Consider the following 20653-nt stretch of genomic DNA (forward strand, 5'->3'; position numbering starts at 1 on the left):
TAACAAGAAGTTCTTGTTTCCTGAGCGAAGGAGGGGCACAGGCAACAAAACCATGAAAACAGATGAGACTTTCTGAAGGATCGAGAAGCAAGAGACCCAAACGCACCGTCTCCCCTCCTCCTTCCAGGTCTAGAGTCTGAACATCACCCTGGCGAACGCTGGGGAAGGAAGGAAGCTGATCTGCGTGGGCAGCCTGGCCTCGGGGACCCTTCCCAAGCACAGCTGAGGACCATTCATGGAAATAAAGTTCCAAGAACCTACAGAGCAGCCCCTCGTTTAGCTCAGGAGACGTTGGGGAGGATGAGGTAGAAGCCGAGCCCCTGCCGTCAGCTCTCCAGATGTCTTGTCGCGATGCTCACAGTTACTCCAGATGGGTCAGGTGAACTGCTGTGCTCTCTACTCTCCATCGTGACAAAAAGGACACGGACACAAAACTGACCCACTCAACCGGTCTGTGCACTGGGGACTGCTTTTTCTTTAACAGAAAAGCTGCAGAGACAGCACGGAGAGTTCTCTCAGACCCCACACTCAGTCTGCCTGAAGGTAACACCTTAAGTTACCGTGGTACACTTGTTACAGCTGAGGAACCAACACTGGTGTGTTACTATTACCGCAAGGAGATCCAACCAGTCCATCCTAAAGGAAATCAGTTCTGAATATTCATCGGAAGGACTGATGCGGAAATGCCAATACTTTGGCCGCCTGATGCAAAGAGCTGACTCATTGGAAAAGACCCTGATGCTGGGAAAGATTGAAGGCGGGAGGAGAAGGGAAGGACAGAGGATGAGAAGGTTGGCTGGCATCACCGACTCGATGGACATGAGTTTGAGTGGACTCCGGGAGTTGGTGATGGACAGGGAGGCCTGGCGTGCTGCAGTCCATGGGTCGCAAAGAGTCGGACACAACTGAGTGACTGAACTGAACTGCACACATTATTCCTATTTAACTAGTTTCACCCTAATGTCTTTTTTTCTGTTCCAGGAAACTATCCTTAGCAATGCCCAACTCTTTGTGACTCTATGGACTGTAGCCCACCAGGTTCCTCTTTCATGGGATTCTCCAGGCAAGAACACTGGAGCGGGTTGCCATGCCCTCCTCCAGGGGATCTTCCTGACCCAGGGATTGAACCCACGTCTCTTATGTCTCCTGCATTGGCAGGTTCTTTACCACCTGTGTGCCCTGGGAAGCCCAGGAACCTGTCCCAGAGATCCCATGTCTTCGTGCCCTCCTCTGACCTGTAGCAGCTTTTCTCAGACTTTCCTTGTTTTCGATGGCTGACAGCTGTGAAGCCAGCTCATCGGGTATTCTGAAGGATGTCTCCACCCCCTCCCCCTTGGGGACAAAACTCTGTCTGGTATCTTTCTCAGATTACACTGGAGTTATGGGCTCTGAGGAGGGGGACGAGAAAGGTGAAGCGACAATCTCTTGACATTGCATGAAAGGTACAGGTTGTCCACGTCACATCACAGACAGTGTGAGCTTTGATCACCTGGCCGAGGTAGCACCTGCCAGGCGTTCCCACCACCATTTCCATGCGCTGCTCTTTGGAAGAAAGTCATCAACTGCAGCCACTCCAAAGGCAGGGAGTCAGACTCCAATGTCTTGAACGGACAAATATCTAAATTATTTATAATTCTTCCATAAGGGAAATTTGTCTCTACTCTCATTTATTTATTTGAGCATTCGTTTATATCAATGTGGGTTCACAGATACGGATTTTATATGTGGAGTTAAAACCCCAATGCTATGCTATTTATTTGTTGTTCGAATTGTCTGAGCTTTGGCCACTGGGGCAAATTCAGGTAGACCTATGACATCCTTGTTTTCTGAACACTTCCTTAACTTTCTGCTTTCCCATATTTTTATCAGTGAGATGCCTTACTTAAGAGCTGTTAGGGGGTGAACTGTGTATTCAACCCCCACCCCACAGAAGAGTTTCATGATGGGGGTTCCAAGTACCTCAAAATGTGACCCTATTTGGGAATAGAATCATCAGAGATGTAACGATTGCATCATACTGAAAAGGGTGGCCCCGAATCCTGGATAACCGACGTCCTTACAAACGGGAGACAGGGACACAGCACACAGGAAGGGCAGGCGTGACACCCTGACGACGAAGACAGAGGTCAGGGCGATGCTTCTCACAAGCATCCGAGAGCGGGCCCTGGAAAACGGGCACGAGGCTCGGCGCGGCAACATTCGGCACTCTATCTGGACGAGGCTGAGGTTTGGGGGCGCTGTTTTCAGAGGCTCCTCTTCCCTGCAGAGTCTCCAGCCACCGGCTGCTTGCTTCAGAGCGCTCCTTGCCCAGCGCACCTCCGAGTCCTAGCAGTAACCACCCATCAGGTGCAATCACCATTTCAGACGCTCCGTGAGATTCAGGTGCTGCCAAGTGCCCCGCACGGCAGTCCTGCGGGGTGGACAGGCCCCTGCGTCACAGAGGCCCAGCCAGACCGTGTCAGGCCATCGCGCGTGGCCCCTGTTTAATGACTCACTTTGTCCCTCTTCCCTAAGTCACGTCCGCAAGTGGCCTGAAGGCTTTAAAATGGAACCGAACACATCTCCGTCAGCTGTACAGATATCGTCCAACCATCCAGCACTTTGGACCCTTAGTACAACTTTCCACACTACAGGACAGCGAAGCCAGCTCTGAGCTTTCAGATGAAGGGACTGCAGTCCCCAGGAAAGAGAAAGTGACTTGTTTTACAGAGTTAAGACAGGGAAGAAGCAGGCTAGAACCTGGTGTGTCTTCTCACCCCACAGCCAGGAACCTTCATGAAGCTGAAATCTAAGCCCTGGCATGGGTAAAGATGGAAACTTTTACCCCTCAGTCATTTGGGAGAAGAGAACTGGATGTGACAGACTGGGATCTGGCACGTTTTTGTTTGGAAATTATCTTCTTCACACAAGTTCCAGTTGGTCTGCGTTTTTACGCCTATGTTAAAAAATCAAATGAAGTCATTAAGCTTAGGCCAGCATGTAAAGCCTCTCTCCCGAGTGTGCATTCCTCTTATAACCCCTAGAGCTCTACCATAATCCTTCAAATTATTCAATAATTACTGTGCTTCCCCTGGGGTCACATTTGGCAACAAAATACTGGTCTAAATGAACCCACGATATGACCCAGAGAATAACACTTATGTTCTTAACTTCTTAGAAGCACAAGTATATGAAATACTTCCGAGGAGCAAACTGGGAGCAAAGCGAAGGGCTTGCTGTGGGGGTTTGGAGGGTGAGGGGAGCAGAATGACAAAAGGAATGAGAATCTGGGACTTATTCCAATCATGAGGGCCATCCCCTCCCCCACGACCTTGGTATATCAGGCCAGTCTCCACTCCAATCCCAGTTTCCTCCCATTTCAGGAGTGCCTATGGCCACAAGGAAAAAAACCAAGCATATGGCTCTGCCCTTCTGGACATTTCTACAGTGTTGGCTGGGCTGGTTTGGAAAATCCCATTTCATCTCCTACAGCTACATGACCTCAAGTTGTCATTTCCAATAAAGTATGCTTCCACTGATTTTTATGAACATAGACAAAAGCTGCTACAACCTTTTTTCTTCCCCCCCAAATCTTTCAAACCAACTGTAGTTGCTATGTAGGGTTATTTGTTTCTAAGGCAACAGCGTATATCTAAGTACTAATGGCCTGTCCTTTTGCCAGGCAACAAACAGCCTTGTGATGCAACTGCACCTGTCTCAGCTACGCGTTGCTATGGAGACGCTGCAGTTGCCATGGCTACCATCACGCTAATCGCCTAGCTAAGGCAGACATACAGCAGTCTTCTCAGAGGGCCCAGCTGTTCCTCTCTGTCTCTTGCTGAAGACTGATTGTCCAGGGCCTGTGATGGAATGCTTCTCAACCGGGATGCACGAGAACTTCATCAAGGCTGTTTCACGGGCCCCCTCTGTGCTCCCTCAGTCCAGGGAAAGAGTCTGTAATGACGCTGGCTGTGAACCCACGGCATCTATGAATTCACGCCGTTCCTCGCTGGTACCAACGTGGAGCCCGAGGCTCACGTCTCCTGACTGGGTGGTGACAAGGGAAACATCTCTACACGTTAAAGAAAAAAGCAGAACCCTTTTCGGCAGTACTGAGGGCCAGACGCCTAGCCCAAGCACTATAGGAGAAAACCCACGTTAAAGCTGGCTCCGTGCTACACGCCTGCTTGTACAGACGCTAACATTAACCAGTTTTTTAAGTGACAGGTTGCATAACCTCCCCTCCTATTCTCTCTCTGTAAAAACGGCTCCGTAACCTCAGTGCCTGAAAACAAAGGGGCACGCGAGGAGCAATCCAAGTCTCTACGGCCCTTTGCTGTTTTCCCAGAAGAGGCAAACACCACGGAACCAAAACAAAGCCATCGCCCCGGAGCACCGTCCACATGGAGACGGGGAACGGCAACAACGCAGGGCGCCCTTCCCTCCAACACCTGCAGACACTCTCCCTCAGCGGACGGGGAGGCAGAGGCCGCTCGCCCAGCTCACTCCTGGACGCCCACCCCTACAAACCACCCCGTGCTCAGACGCTGAGGCGGTCAACTTTCCTGCGCAAACGTCTCTACCCAGGGAGACGTTATTCCACCCACCACGGGGCCTTCCAGGAGACGCGTTTCTCCCAAGCAGCAGACGCGGTAAGGTTTGCAGAAAAGACAGCAATGGGTAATGCCTCCAAGAATACTTAACTTCTTTCTCATTTTCTAGTTACTCTTAAAGTCACAGAGCCTATTAGTTTCAGTGCCTGTCTCTGCCAAAATAATACAACTTCAGTAGACCAAAACACAAAACAAACAAAGGATCTTGAAAAACAGAAAAGTCTGAACGGCTTACCTTTGATATGCCTGAGGAGAGGCAGGAGGTGTATTGAACACATTCGAGTGTGGGTGGTAAGGTGTCTTTTTCAAAGCCTGAATTAGATTTTGTCTATACTCTGGGTCTATGCACCACAATGACCCTTTCCCGATACTCTGCAAAGAAAGTCAAAATAAAAAAGGTATTAATACAGAGACAGCAACTATTGTGCGGTAAGTAGATGTGGGCTTCCCTGGGGGCTCAGACAGTAATGAATCCGCTTGCACTGCGGGAAACCTGGGTTCGATCCCTGGGTTAGGAAGATCCCCTGGAGGAGGGCATGGCAACCCACTCCTGTATTCTTGCCTGGAGAATCCCATGGATAGAGGAGCCTGGTGGGCTACAGTCCACGGGGTTGCAGAGTCGCACACGACTGAGCGACTAAGCACAGCACAAGTAGGTGTACAGCCCTCATCGGAGTACCTTACTTTTTTTAAAGCCTCTTACTTCTTTGTTAACCGTCTGCCAACCTTAGCTACAGCACTCCCGACCTTTAAACACCGCGCGGTGTGCTTCCGTGTACTCACATTAAGTTTGACAAAATGAAAATGTTATTTCCAGGTGAGGTTGCTACAACAATATTGTCATTTTCATATCCTACCTACCAAAACCCTCAGTAACCTTATTATTTTTCAGTATCAACTTTGAAAAACATGTATTCTCTTTAAAAAAGCGAGTTTCAAATTTGTCAGCTATCAAGGGTTGAGAGAAAAACAGAGGGCAGAAACACCCTCAAAACTCCGTTTCCGCTCTGAAAATCCGAGACCTAGGTTTTCAAACCATATTACATTGGTGCCACTTTACAAAAGCAGAGAAGTAGTCCACTTGTTTTCTTCCTGCTTACAAAAGAATGACGTTTAAGCTTCAGGTGGAATTCTGTAATGACCGTCCCCAGGAGACAAAAAGACCTCAGGCAGCAGTGGTCAGTCTTTAGCCAGAACCCAGTGTTTGTTTCTTTGGATTCCTCAATTCTGGATCCAGACCTCAATCTTCAGAAGTCAAAAACTTTATAAAAATGCTAATCTTCTCGAACTGGTTCCACGGAAAGCGAAGGACTTAGTCTGAGGCCCACTCTCAGTCGGAGGCTTGCGTTCTGAGCCAGCATCTTACACAGCACGCGGAAGCCCTGCCTCTGTTCCCCGCTGGAACTGGCTGCTCCCCTTTCAAGTGACCAAAGGTACCCAAGCTGTTTGATAAGGTCATGTGTAAATGTTTACTGATTTGGAGAGAAAAGAAGTCAAATTATATAAACCCACACTCGCCCCACGGTTCCAGCCAACGGACCCTCTAATTTCCACAACTATTGTACTACAGAAAGATGTAGAAAGCAAACAAGAAAATCGTTTAGCTATCAGGCAGGAGAAAAAAAAGCCCAAGAAAATCCCTTAGAAGGAGAACTAAAAATAAGTTATTCCCAAAATCTTTAAAGAACTTTTAAAAATGTGTAGTTCAGTCATCAGTCGACCAAATAGTTTACTTACCAACATATTCACAGAATCCATTCAAGTTCTTTGAGCTCAACAGCACCAGTGCGCTGAGCACAGGGAGTTGCTCAAAGCTAAGGTTAGGGGCTCAAGCCTCCGATCATCCCCATCACAGTTGCAGGCCTGACCCCCGCAAACACAGTCCCAGTCAGGCCAACCTGCCTGGGCTAAACACCAAAGTCCCCAGTTTAATCAGTCGGATGTTTAAAGACATGAATGATTTCAACTTTGGAAAATTCAGTGATGTTTAAAGACATGAATGATTTCAACTTTGGAAAATCCAGTGTCCTTACGTGGCCTTTCCCTCTCACGCACACATTTTCAAGCCCAGAAGAGTTCACTTCTGAGTAATGACACTTCCCGGGTAAAGCAGGCAGGTCACCAAAAGACCAGACCTGGCCCTTCCATCCTGTCCTTGGAGAACAAGCTGTGCAGCGTGCAACTGCCTTTCTGACCCCCTTGAAGACAAGGCCCCGGAAAGCTGGCTGGAGGGCCAGGGCCCGTGTGCAACCCAGATATTTCTGCAGGGAGATTATCTCGGTTCTGGGAACCACATGGGAGCTTTTGTTTTCATCAAGGTGGTTTTCAGGGTGGAGCCGTTTAATCTTACAGGGAATAGAAATATGACAAAGAAATGAAGGGAAATAACAATGAGCCAAGAATGCACTTTCTCCTGACCCTTAGTATCTTGTGGATTATACTAAACCATCATTTATCAAAAGAAAAAGGGAAAAACGCCGCAGGACTGGGGTGGGAGAGGCAGTCCATAAGGTAAGCCATCCAGGTACCAGAGGCCGGAGGAGCTTTAGTAAGAACACAGTCCTCAGGCCAGGAGCTTCCTGTGTGGCCTTGGGCAAATAAGGGCCCCGGACAAAGTCCTGGCTTCCTCACCGGCAAAATAAAGCCTGCGCCCTCCCCCAGAGACTGCTGTGGGGCCTAGGAGGGCAGACAGGACCAGAACAGCGGAGAAGGTAAAGGCACTCGTAAATGGTGGAGGGGGTCAAGGACAATTCTTTTTGAACAGAAGCACAGAGGTGAGGCCGGCCGGACAGTCTTTCTGTATCCAATTTCCCAAGATGAAAGCAGCAGCACGGTCCATCGCGGCAGCGGGCGGGGCCGCAGAAACGGCCCGGCCGTGGGGACCAGGCGGCAGTCTGCCCCACGCCTTCGCACAGGCTCAGAAGGGCCCTCTGGAGGGCGTTCCCACTTTCTAAGACCTCCTTCATTTCACCACCCCTCACTCCTTGTTACTTGTCTCTGCTCTGCAGGCCAGTGTGACCCCCGACCAGAAGCCTCCGTTTGCCCGGGTCTCTGCACGATGGTCATCAGGCTAAGGTTTACCTCCAAGCTTGGTCAGCACGTGTTCACAGCATCTGTTCGCTGCAGGCCTGCTCCTGGGCCATCACAGCCCCTACCTTGATCAGTTCCGCATATTACAGTGAGCGTGGCTGGGAACGGGGATAGGTTTCCACAGACCAGACGCTAATTTCAATATCTTACACGCAGAATTCTCAGAGAGGAAAGAAATAAGCCTAAAAAGCGTCTTCAGGACACACCCACGGGGAGGCCTAGGATCCCTCGGACCCCTCTAGGGCTTTTCCACTGGAGAGGGAACCGCAGGCAGAGCTTGGCGGGAGCCGGGCGAGACTGGCCCCGCGTCTGATTTGCAAGCATTCTCCTTGGTCTCATGTAACAGCTCAGAATAGTAAAAAGGTTGACTTGAAAACTTTTAACATGGAAATATGCAGAGCAGAGAATGCTCAAGTTTATTCAGCCAGGAAAAATTACATTTAATGCCCCTCACGGAGTGAAAAGGATGTAATTTGATTAGAGTTGTGTAATAAGTTTGAGGAGCAGAGTTTTTAGAATTATATGCATCTCATCTTAAGAATATGGATTTTTTTTTATCATAACAGAGGGAGGTGCACCATTAAATGTTAAGGAATTCAAAACAATAAGTGAAGAAAGATCTCTATTCATAGATCCATTTACATCCTTAAAAATATTTGTATGTATTTATAAATATATTTGTATTTACAGCGGTAAAGAATCTGCCGGCCAGTGCAGCAGATGCAAGAGACGTGGGCTCAATCCCTGGATAGGGAAGATCCCCTAGAGTAGGAAACGGCGACCCACTCCAGGATTCCTGTCTGTAGAATTCCATGGACAGAGGAGCCTGGCGGGCTACGGCCCATGGGGTCGCACAGAGTTGGATACAATTGAGCACAGTAGCAGCAACATATTTATATTGATATTTATATAAACATAACGTAAATATAAACATATAAAACCATTTATATATATGATATATATTTCATATAAAATATATATTTAGGACAAAACAAAGTCTGTCAAGGAAGAGCTTTCTTATGCACACAAACACGTACGCACATGGTTTGAGAAAACTAATGTGCAAAGCAAAAGGAAAAAAGGAGTAAAAACATGGAAGAAGCCAAATTGGTTTAATTAAAAAGCACCTAGAGAATTAACAGACAATCCCTTGTTAGCAATAAAAACATCAGTACGTAACAGTAGACCAGGAGAACCTATATCGCAGAAAGAACTGACTAGTGAGAAAGGTTAAAAACAAGAGAGAGAGAAGAAAAACATCAATTAAATCTTCAACCTGACTGCAAGAAATGGCCTGTTCTTCCCTGAGAGGTCAGGGCCCAGCACCGCCCCCGGCAGCCCATGAGTCTCCCCGTGTCCCGCAGCTCAGCAGACCCGCAGGGGTCAGCCGGCCCAGCTTCATGGGCTGTGCGTCAGTGAGGTAAGGACCACACTTTAAACACGGTTTACAAACCGTGGGCCCCGCTGTGTTAATGGGGCATGTGGTTACATTAATCGGGCTTCCCAGGCGGCGCTAGCAGTAGGGACCCCGCCTGCCAATCCAGGCGCGGGCTCGATGCCTGGGTCGGGAGATGCCCTGGAGGAGGGCATGGCAGCCCACTGCAGTGTTCTTGCCTGGAGAATGGACAGAGGAGCCTGGCGGGCTACAGTCTATGGGGTCGCAAAGAGTCGGACACGATGGAAGCAACTCAGCACAGACGCTTACTGGGTTCTGGGTCCAAAGAGGGTGGGGAACATTGTTCTAGAAGGAGGGTTTCCGTCTTCCGCACCACTTCTGAGGGAGAAGCCCTCCTCCGGCAGTACTGGAGGAATCCCCACGTGTGGCACCCACACGGGGGAGGGCCGTGCTGGGGGTGGGGCCAGAGAGGCCAGACCCGCAGGGGCGCTGCATGCCCATGGGCGGTGAATCTGAAACGGTCCCCTCTGTAAACTGTCCGTTTTATACTGGAGCACGGCTGATGGACACTGTTGTGCTCAGCTCAGGGGTGCAGCACAGCGCTCAGTCAAACGTCTGCACGCGCCTTTGTCAGATGCTTTTCTCAGCTTGATGGTTGCGTGATACGCAGCAGAGTTCCCTGCACTATTTGGTGGGTCCTTGCTGGTTACCCATTTTAAATACTTTAGTGTGCACAGGTCGGGCCCAAACACCCCTCTGGATGCTTCTGAGATGCCAATTCCGTGGGTGTTCGCCGCACCGCCCACTACCCTCTGCTCCCTCACCCGTATGGTACCCACTGCGTGCCAGGAACCATGGGGTACATTACCAAAGACAACACACAGAGGCCACTGCTGTCCTGAAGCGGGGATCCTGGAGGGGGCAGAAGACAGGAAGTCGAGAGGTACCCAAGGAGGAGCACGACAGACCGTGACGCCCGCTGTGAGGGGGCAGAGGGCGGTGGCTTGGGAGACCCAGGCCGTGTGTGAAGAACAGAAGGAAGTGGAGGGGCCCGGGAAGGGGCAGGGAAGGCCCGACGGCCCGCCCGAGGGGACCAGGTGGCCGCAGTGGTGGGGAGGGGAGGGAGGGCGGCTCCGGGGAGTCCTCGGGAGAAGCGGCACGGCCCGTGATGATGAGACGTGGCAGGTGAAGAAGAGAGACAAAGAAAGGCTTGATTCGAGGAAGGAGGTCAGAGACTGGGATGGGGCTGGGGCTGGGGAGACGGGTGGGGAGAGGACCCGTGTGAACAGAGCCTCTGAGACGTCCGTGGGTGAAGGGCTGCTGACTGAGGACACACGCCACTCTCTTCCTTCCGCTGTCGCCGAACTGACCCCGACCTTGGCAAAGGCAGATCGGACACAGGATGGGGGGCTAGAGGCAGTCTGGCTTTAGAGGTTTCCCGTCAACGGGTTCCTCTGAGGCCGGCACTGGTAAACATTTTCTTAAAGGATCAAAATAAATATTTTAGTCTTCGTAGGCAGACAGTCTCACCTCCACCACTGTGGGACGACAACAGCCACAGGCACAGCTGTGCTTCCGGGACATTTAATTCACAGAAACACAGGCCACGGGTGGCTGCTGCGTCCCTGCAGCTCCTGCCCTTGAACCCAAGGTTCAGACTCGGAAGCTCCTATAATTTTAGGGACCTAAAGCCAGAAGAGGGGTCTTCCCAGGCTAAGAGAGTTGGGCCGCGTTCTGGGGGATCGGGTGGGGAGGGGTTGCCATCCGTGATCCAGGGAGGGGCGGGAGGCGGTCTGGACACTCACTGCAGCAGCGAGCCTACCACACATGAGAGGGACGTGCTGTTGAGCTGCGCGTAGGCCCGGTGGCACAGACACTGGAATCAGGGAGACGAGAGCAAGCCCTGTGCTGTTTGCCAGCTGTGTGGCCCTGGGCAAATGACTTAACTGCTCTGAGCTTCAGTTTCCTCATCTATAAAATGGAAAGGCTGTAATTACACCACTTCACAGGGCTGTTGCAAGGATTAAAGGAGATAATCCTGTGCAGGTAACAATAAAAGCTCAACAAAGCCTCTCTCCTATCACGATGGTAAAGTATTAAATAGCCAGCACTCCCTGACACCAGGCCTGACAGCAGGCCCTGCCCTGGCGGAGGAGCACTTGCCAAATTGTGAAATAATGCAAACTGCATCCAAAGCGGGGGCGGGCCACATATGGTTGTTTTCCACTGTCTGATAGCAGAGGTGAAGTGAAAGGCTCAGAACAGAACAAAGCAGAAACCTGGGCGCTGGGGTGATGCGGGAGGGATGTGAGGCCTCGAGGAAGGCCCGCGCTGCTGAGTCTCAAGGCGCTTCTCCGCTCACCGGTGCCCCCGGGTGCCCGGCCTGTGTGGCAGCCCGGTGCTGCCCAGGAGAGGCCCCTGCCCTTTAGAGCTTAACCCTGCCACCTCCTGGGGGCAGAGGCCTGCCCTGCATGCCGCCCTGCGGGCAGAGGAGTTGATTACGGGAGTGAAGCTGGGTGGGGCAGAGCTGCCATGAGCAGGAGGAGCTGGCCTTGGAGGGGAAGGGTCTCTGGTGGGGCAGCGGGTGCTGGCCTCCAAAGCCGCCCCTCCGTTCTCCGGGTCTGGGGGCTCAGCTGGAAACCGAAACTGACAGGGTCCACATGGTCGGCCCCGAAGACCCTTGGAGCTTTACAGGTGGGGCGCCTGATGCTGACACTTTCCATCAAGTGGCCTTTCTGCCCAACACTCTGAACGTTTCCCCAGGTCCAGGAGACAAACGTGAAGTCCTCTCCTGGAAACGGTCAGATGTGCTCACCGCGGACGACGAGCTCACCCGCCGGGCCCTGTGCAGCCCCCACGGGCACCACCCACCACGGGCCACCCCCCACGGGTCACCCTCCCACGGGCCACCCCCCATGGATCCTGCCTTTGGGCTCCTCCTCCCGACCTGGGTCCTGCCCGGCTCCTCGGGGAGAGACGAGGAGGGGAGATGAGGGGGGCAGGCGCTGATGCCCCCAGAGACCCGTGTCCCCAACTCCCAGCAAACCCCTCCTCAGCACCGGACCAGAGGCTCAGACCCAGACTTCGGTGGGTCACGTGCCCACTCCAAAGTCTGTGGCCCGAAGGAATGGAGGTCCCTCGTGCCTCATTTTGAAACAAGCAATTTAACAACCCCTGGAAGCAGGATACAAGGCAGGGTCCATTTTTTTTAGGATGCAGAACCTCCAGAAAAAGACAAAGGCGCACAGCTGCGGGCCACGGGCACCGGCCCCGCCCGGCTCGGCCGCTGCTGTGCCTCCAGCACCTGCGACAACTCCTGTTGTGGAGAAGGAGCTCGGCAGACATTTTTGAAAAGAAATACACAACTATAAAAGACTGCACAAGCCGGCCAAGGGGGTACACACACGTACACACACACACACGGAGTATATACACACATACAAACACACACACGTATACACACTCTCTCTCTCTTTCTCTGTCAGGCCAGCTCCTCCCGTGGACCCGCCCTGGGCCAGGCTCCCTGCTCAGCACCCCCTCCCGCCCCCCCGGGCTGCCCCGGGAGCCCCCAGAGCCCCTGGAGACCGTGCTCCCCAAGCCTTCCTGTCCCTCTCCGAGCAGAGCCCCAGGAGAGGGTCTGGCTTTGCAAGGTCCGGCTCCCTGGACTGTCAAGAAGGTGAGAGGCATGCACCCCTCGCAGACTCTGACCGGTGAGGCGGCAAGAGGCAACGCTGGGGCTCCCGGGGAGCATTCCAGAATGCACCTGCAACAGAGGGGTCCGCCTGTGTGGACCGTCTCTACCGCCAGCCTGCTGTGGTGTCACCAGGAGCTAACCACGTGTCCTCTGAGGCGGGCAGTTTCTGCACCTACACACTAGGGGTAAAACTATCCCCTCCAGTCTCCCTGGGCTCGGAGGAACGCGCCTAACACCACCGCCAGCGTGAGAAAGGCGCTGAAGCAGTTTAGTTCTCCTCCTTGTCAAAGGACATCACAGGGAGTCTGGGAGATTCCGGAAAAAACAGAGAAAAGTTATCCTAACAAGTGACACCATTCCACTTCAAGAGGCTTATTAGCCCCCTCTGTCCTAAAGTTCTGTAATTTATAATCTAGAGACTTCAGGGGGAGGGAGGGGGTTTAAAGTTTAAATAAGCAAACGATCTGAAGAACCAGCCAGGTCCTGAAAGAGGGGAGGAGAGAAAGAAGACAACACTGATCACGAGGCATTTTTTTCTAGATAAATCATCAGTCATTTCCTATAACGAAATACACAATTACTCCAGAGGAAAGCTTTTTTTTTCTTTAAACACACATTTGGATTTCCCAGATGACTCGTGGTGTTTTAAATGTCCCACTTGGCTCTCTAAACACTTCGTTTTCCTAAAGCAGAAGGAAGGATGAGAAAGAAGAATGAGACACCTGGGCCGCACAGAAGTCTCTCTCAAGACCCTGGCCGGCGGGCCGCAGTCGTGCTCCACTCTGGGGAGGGCTCTTGCATGCGGGAAGGGCAGCCCCAGCACCACCACCCCAGCGTGAGGGCACCGAATGCTGGACACAGAGCCCCTAACTCACAGCCACGGACTATTTCCAACTCGCTGACAAGGCTGCTTCTGAGTATCAGATCCACAGACCTCTTCCACTCATGCAACCATCTTGCTGTTACTTTACAGATGTAGTCTAAAAGCTGGGGAGCTGCAACCCAAGAGGAACACATCACATGTACAGTATTCAGACACCTGAGTTCCCTGATGAGGCTCTTTCACAAGTGTTCCTCGGCTGTCTCTGAAAACCCCCCGCCCTTCCCCAAACATCCATGGAGATGGGGGACAGAGGGAGCACAGGTGGGGAAGAAACTTCCCAGGCACCAGGAAAAGGCTTCATCTCTCCGGGAGAAGGTGGACAGATCGTGTGTGTGTGTGTGTGTGTAAAATCAATGCAGGAAGAATCAATCATTTCCTTGCATTAACACCTAAATAAAACCAAAACAACCCCAAGACTCGTCCCAAACCAATCCACCTCCAGGAGAAACCTGGCGGGTGGAGCTGGGTGGGGTGGGATGGCAGAAGGCAACCCGTTGCCTGGAGTCTGTGACCGGTGGCCCCTGCCCCTCAGGACTCTCTCTTCCGTCACTCACTGTGATGCCAACCTCCACGCCCATCATTGATTCCCACGGGGGCTGGGAGAGGCCAAAGGGAGGGTGACTCTCAAGCACATCAATTCGTGGAGGCTGGTGGGCTGAAATGAGTTATTTTTGGTGTTCTCCAGACAACTGTTTTCCAACTGCCAGAGGCAGTCTACAGCCATTCAGCTAACAACAATCAATAATAAGATGATCACCAAAACACCTAAAACACACTTACTTATAAATCCTGTCAAACACACCACTGGGAAGTTCTAACAAAGAAAAGGGAACACGCGCACACACACACACACACACACACACAGAAACGGGAACACGCACGCACCTGCACACACACACACACACACACACAAAGGGAACATGCACACACACACACACACACACACACACAAAGAAAAGGGAACACGCACGCACGCACACACACACAAAGGGAACATGCACACACACAGACCCCCACAAAGAAAAGGGAACACGCACGCACGCACACACACATACACACACACACAAAGAAAAGGGAACACGCACGCACATACACACACACACACCCCCGACAAAGAAAAGGGAACACACACACACATACACACGCACACACACAAAGAAAAGGGAACATGCATGCACGCACACACACACACCCTCATACTCAAGCCTGAAAGTCAAAGAATTGGCATCTTAAAAATCACTGCTTTTAACCAACTAAATCTTGGGATTTTCCCAATACATTTCACCAATCTGTCCTTTGGGGACCTTTAGCAAATGAAGGTCAACTCTTCTTCCACTTCTGAAACATCACAGTATTACCTAGGTGGGATGAGAAGGAATACAGACACACGGAAGTTTACAAAAACTTCAAAACTCCCAAAACTCACAGGAAATATAAAAAGCTGACGGTCTTATATACTTGTAATACCAGCCATGCTCTAACACTTCAAAGAGCAAAATAACTTCAAATAAAATCAAACGATGTTGTAGCATCAAACCATTCTATCTTCCCATCATACATACACAGAGAGGATTTATGGATAAACAAATTCTCCATGACCATTTAATTGCTAATAACTTTATTAAAGAAACAAAGACGTAAATTTACAAGGTTGTATTTGTCACCTGATGTATTAATACAACAGGGAAGGACGATATGTGATAAGGTTGTTGGGAATGTGGAGATATTCCTTTTTTAAAATAACAATTGCTTGCATCACACCTACCACCTTGAAGTTAAAACTGCATAAGTGAATTGCAAACAGGCTACATGGGAAAACATACATTAAGTTGCCTTTTTCGTGCCTTTTTTTTTTTTCCAATTTAAAAAGCAAACTGACTTAAAGTTGGTAGGAGGGAAGATAAAATTCACCATTCAATACACTGACAGAAACAAAAATTCGGTTATTTTAAAAGTTCAAAACCCAGGAAAGAATTCTCACACACACACTATGAAGAAGGGAGGAGCTGAGAGCCAGCGCCAGCTCTGGAGTGAACCTGCGCTCTTCCTGGTCCTGCTACTTTTTAAAAGGGATTCAAACTCTACAAATGACGATCAACGCAGTAACGTTTTACGGGGGTGACAAGCGCCCACGTGGGTCTGACAAGAGACACCCTCGGCTGCATTCCAACTGGCCCATGAGGGCAGCTTTATCTTCTGGTTGTCCACAGTTACTCATCTATTTTTAAATGTTCCAGTATGATCTTATCGAGGAGGCACACATAATTTGATCACCTTATTTCCATAACTAGAAGTTGTTCAATGTGCCCAGCCAGGTAGGACTTACGGTTACAGGGTGTCTGTGGACTAGGCTGGAGCTTAACGGTTGTGGTCTTTTATTTTTAAAAAACAATCGCAAAGACCCGCTCAGTAGAAAGTGCACGCTGGGCTGGTCGTTGGTCTGCTGGCTTTGTGCAGAGTGACCGTTGGCCTTGGGACCAATGAGACACCCACTCTCCTTTGCTGTTCAGGCACTGAGTCGTGTCTCTCTGCCACCCCGTGGGCTGCAGCACGCCAGGCTCCCCTGTCCTTCCCTGCCTCCTGGAGTTTGCTCAGATTCATGTCGAGTCAGTGATGCTATCTAACCATCTCATCCTCTGTGGCCCCCTTCTCTCCCTGGTGGTCCTGAAGGGGCCTGGGGGTGGGGGGCAGTTCCTAGGCTGGGAGTCCAGGTTTCACCACAGTGAGTTGCTATAAGCAACTCGGCCCACTTGGAAGGAGAAATTGCCTTTACGGTGCCTCTAAATTCTCACACACGCCTCCCGAATGCAAAGGCCGCTGGCGCAGGGGCATCAGTTATGAACTTAAAATCCGAAACCACCCCTGACCCAGGAGTGGGTCAATGCAACAATGACCCACTGGTCACGCAATAATGACCACGTGACCCTTCAAGATTCCTCTGATATTACTGCAGGTGTCGTCAAGACACAGACAGAGCTCGTGGGGTCCCGGGAGCAGAGGGCGTCCAGGACGACTGCAGGTAAGAGCTTGCCCGTCCAGAAGTCCACAGGAACAGGGGTTTGATTAAGCACGAGGCAGAGGGGGAGGAGAGACGGAGTCAGACAAGGACCTGGCCTCGCGATTAACGCTAAAGAAGAACATGAGTGAACAGAGTTCCCCAAAAGACTCGCTGACCTGGACCCTAGGAACCACACGAAATTACATGGCTCCCTGGTGTCTCAGTGTCCCCTCCTGGCCTCACGGTCTCCCTGAGGCCCACTGAACAAGGCACTTGAACAATGCAGGGGGCACCGACCCCTGACCCTCACACACAGTCAAAAATCCTCACATAAGTCTCGGTGCCCCCAGTCTCAACCACAGTCGTCTGCTGCTGACAGGAATTACCAATCACGTGTACAGTTAGCGCGCATTTTGCTCTTAGTTTTCCTGATATTCCGTGGCTATACAGTTCATCTGAGTTTTTCAAATGGTCACAGATCTCTAAAATTTTTTCCAACAGATTTATTGAAACAAAACTTGCATATAAGTAGACCCTTGCAGTTCAAACCCGTTAGCCAAAAATCAGCTGTATTTAAAAGGCAAGCGACAGCCTTAACCTCATCACTGTCTCATTCTCATCATCCCATCGTTCTCACACACTGTGTTCCCGGGAGGTCCTACCCCCGGGTGGAGCTGCCAACCTCCGTGCCTGCACATCTCTGCTGCAAGCTGCACGTCTTGGTGAGAGCATGTGTGTGTCACCTGGAGAGGCCAGTGTCAGCACGGCGCGCTGGTCACCGTGGGGATCCACCGGGGCCACAAGCACCGTGACCCAGGAGATTCATCCAGGCCCACAGCGGCAACCCGGGACAGCACGCCTGTGTCTGGGTGCCTCTGAGCTCAGTTGCGAACTCACTGCGACCTGCAGTCAGGAACACAGAGCCCGGCCCTCGAGAGGGTCAACCAGACGCTCAGGAGGCTCGTCAGTAACTGACGGTCATACCAGGCGACATGAGAGCCAAGCAGACACCGCGGGAGAGAGTCCGCCGAGAGTTCTGTGTCACCGGATTACAACGCATGGGACGGAGAAGCGGGGGGACAGCCGGCGCCTCATCTCACGGCGCAGGCGGCCTCTCTGACCGCTCCTTCCTTGGTCCTGAGCTGGGGCTCAGGCAGGACTCCTGTGGCCGGCATCCCATCTCCCCACGTGGGACGGGAGACGCGGGGAAGCGAGGTGCACTGCCCGGGGATGCCCCGGGGCCCCTACCAATGGCGCTTGGACCCGGCCACATGATTAATTAAGGTTTGGAGAAACAGCCAGCCCTTGATTACCCAGGGGAAGTTTATACCCAGGAAATTTTAACTCACTCAGGACCTTGCTGAGTCACCTGGCCTAAATGTCAGCCCAACGCGACATTCGGGACTCCAGCCCCCACACTCGAGCTACCGTAGGGCTAACAGTGATGGCCATGACCGTGAACAGTGACCGAGAACTGGCCAGGTGCCGAGGGCCGATCTAGCATCCATTTGCATTATTTCATCTAACTCTGCCAACAGACCTGGGAGGTGCCTAGTGGCACGGCGCTACAGATGAGGAAGTGAACGTTCAGGCAAGTTAACTAACTTGCCTAAGTCTGACTCAGGAGCTGTGCATGTCACTACTCAAGTCGCAGTCTATGAACCAATGCCAGTAGGTAGGCAGGCACTTCCACAAAACTCTCTCACACGTTTCTGAGTCAAATCACAAAAAATTTGGGCGGAACACCAACTGTACGAAGTTACGTACATCCTTAAATGGGAGTGTGTCTACAAACGCTTTCTGATACACACACACTCGTGTTCTTTAACTGCTCGTGTCTGATGAAAAACAGTCCAAAGTCACTACTGTTATTATCGTGATTTTATATTTGCGTTGCTGGCACGTGACCCTCGGCAGACAAAACATGACCGTTTCATTTGCAGAGTAAATTTCAAAGGGCGATCAGGCATCTCAGGCGTCCTGAAACAACCCAAGGAAGCAATGTGAGGAGAGCAGGTCTGTTTATGGCCAAGAAAAAAGGGCTCCGAAAACCCAGGGCTTCCTGAGGTCCTGACCGGGGAGAAGCAGAATCAGCCTCAGCATTCTCAGTTGCCTCCATCTTTCCACCAAATCATACTGCTTCCAAGAGAGAATCCAGCCTCCTGGAAATGCCTGCAAATCTGGAACATCAGAGTGGTCTGACAATCTGCCAGGATGGGCTGTACCAAGATAAACAGCATCCCACAAAGGCAGGTGCCTTGCGCATGGGTGTGTCAGCATTTACATCCCCTCCCCTCCGGGAGGGGTCTCAGGCCTCTGAACTCAACTGGCAGGTAGGAGACTCTTCAAATTGCATGCTACTTTAGGGAGAAGGCAATGGCACCCCACTCCAGCACTCTTGCCTGGAAAATCCCATGGATAGAGGAGCCTGGTAGGCTACAGTCCATGGGGTTGCTAAGAGTTGGACATGACTGAGCGACTTCACTTTCACCTTTCACTTTCATGCATTGGATGAGGAAACAGCAACCCACTCCAGTGTTCTTGCCTGGAGAATCCCAGGGATGGCAGAGCCTGGTGGGCTGCCGTCTATGGGGTCGCACAGAGTCGGACACGACTGAAGCGACTTAGCATGCATGCATAGCATAGCATTAGAGAGATTCTCAAAGGGAATTAGGAGAGAAAGGGCATTGGCTGGATGGGCATCCAAAGAGGGCAAGAAAAAGCTAAACGCCAGCACCCTTTGGCTGGTGATCATCAACACCAGATTTATTTGCAACAAAACCACAGCCCAAAACTACACTCAACCTCTGGGGTAAGGTCTACGCGGTAAAGGTCTACACGGCCTGTGCGGTCCACACACCACAGGGAGAATGTGATTTACATTCCTGACAAGTCAAGTCCTTTGGCCACCTGATGCGAAGAGCCGACTTACTGGAAAAGACCCTGATGCTGCGAAAGACTGAAGGCAGACGAAGGCGACAAAAGATGAGATGGTTGGATGGCATCACTGATTCAATGGACATGAACTTGCAGAAATTCTGGGAGATGGTGATGGACAGGGAGGCCTGGTGTGCTGCAGTCCATGGGGTCGCAGAGTCGGACACGACTTGGTGACGGAATAGAAACAATGCCCTTATAAGTACAGAATAAGTACTTAGTGCACCTCTAAGGCGCTGTTACCCATCTTTTACGACAACAGAAGGAAATGTTGTACTTTGGGGTGTTTCAACTGTGTAGCTGTTCTCTGAAACAAATACAAGAAAAAGATCACCTAATCAGGAGCACCGCCTCCCGCAACGCGGCATCCCTGAGGACCGCTCAGAGCTGGCGGGAGCTCCCGGGTGGGAAGCGCCTCCAAACATCCACCACACTGTGGCCAATCTGTGTGACGGGCTCCAGGAGCTCCAGGTCGAGAGACTCTCCGCACCCAGAAGAGCTTGCGGGATGCGTCCCGTTCAGAAGCCCGGCTCTGCCTTTTGCTTTCCCAAAGGCAGCCCTGGGAGCAGGAAAGCTCTCCTATGGGAGGGATCTCCCAGGGTTTCGCACCATCCTCCAGGGACGGGAAAGTAATTATCAAACGCTGGAAAACAAAGACTGAAAGCCGAGCGGGAAAGAGCCAGGGCTCCGCAGAGGTCTGCTGCTGCTTCTGGGCCCACCACACTGCCTGCGGTGCAGCGTGCGCTGACGGGCCGGCTAGTTCCCCCACCAGGGGCGAACCTACATCCCTGCAGAGGAAGCGTGCAGCCTCGATCACGGGGCCGCCAGGGGAGTGCCTGCTGAGGCATTTTAAATTCAGGAGAGACCCTTAGATAGGTCTCAGACTCTCCACTGTGGCCCGCAAGCTCACTGGGAGCCTCTGCCAGGGCTGAGCGCACACGCGCATTGGGCACTTGGGGCCCGTGGGGACTAGTGTGTTCTTCCTGGTCCCCTCACTCTGGATCACACAAAAGCGCTGGACAGACTCCATCCACCCTGCAGGCCACGCCGCCCCCGCACCCTG

At 51.6% G+C, this 20653-nt stretch overlaps 1 protein-coding gene and 1 long non-coding RNA gene across 15 annotated transcripts in view; one reads left to right on the top strand and one right to left on the bottom strand.

Moving 5' to 3' along the window:
* FOXN3 (forkhead box N3) overlaps nt 1–20653 on the bottom strand; it is a 452985-nt gene that overhangs the window by 198134 nt on the left and 234198 nt on the right. For all 14 annotated transcript variants that reach the window (XM_070796763.1, XM_070796769.1, XM_070796757.1 and 11 more), the window contains one exon: nt 4828–4964. In XM_070796763.1, coding sequence (XP_070652864.1) covers nt 4828–4964 — 137 coding nt within the window. The remainder of the gene's footprint in view (nt 1–4827; nt 4965–20653) is intronic.
* LOC139185124 (uncharacterized) lies at nt 12664–14069 on the top strand. Its single transcript, XR_011568668.1, has 2 exons — nt 12664–12754; nt 13746–14069. It is a non-coding gene; the product is annotated as an uncharacterized lncRNA (long non-coding RNA).

This window comes from Bos indicus, chromosome 10 (assembly GCF_029378745.1).
Source record: "Bos indicus isolate NIAB-ARS_2022 breed Sahiwal x Tharparkar chromosome 10, NIAB-ARS_B.indTharparkar_mat_pri_1.0, whole genome shotgun sequence".
Lineage (NCBI taxonomy): Eukaryota > Metazoa > Chordata > Mammalia > Artiodactyla > Bovidae > Bos > Bos indicus.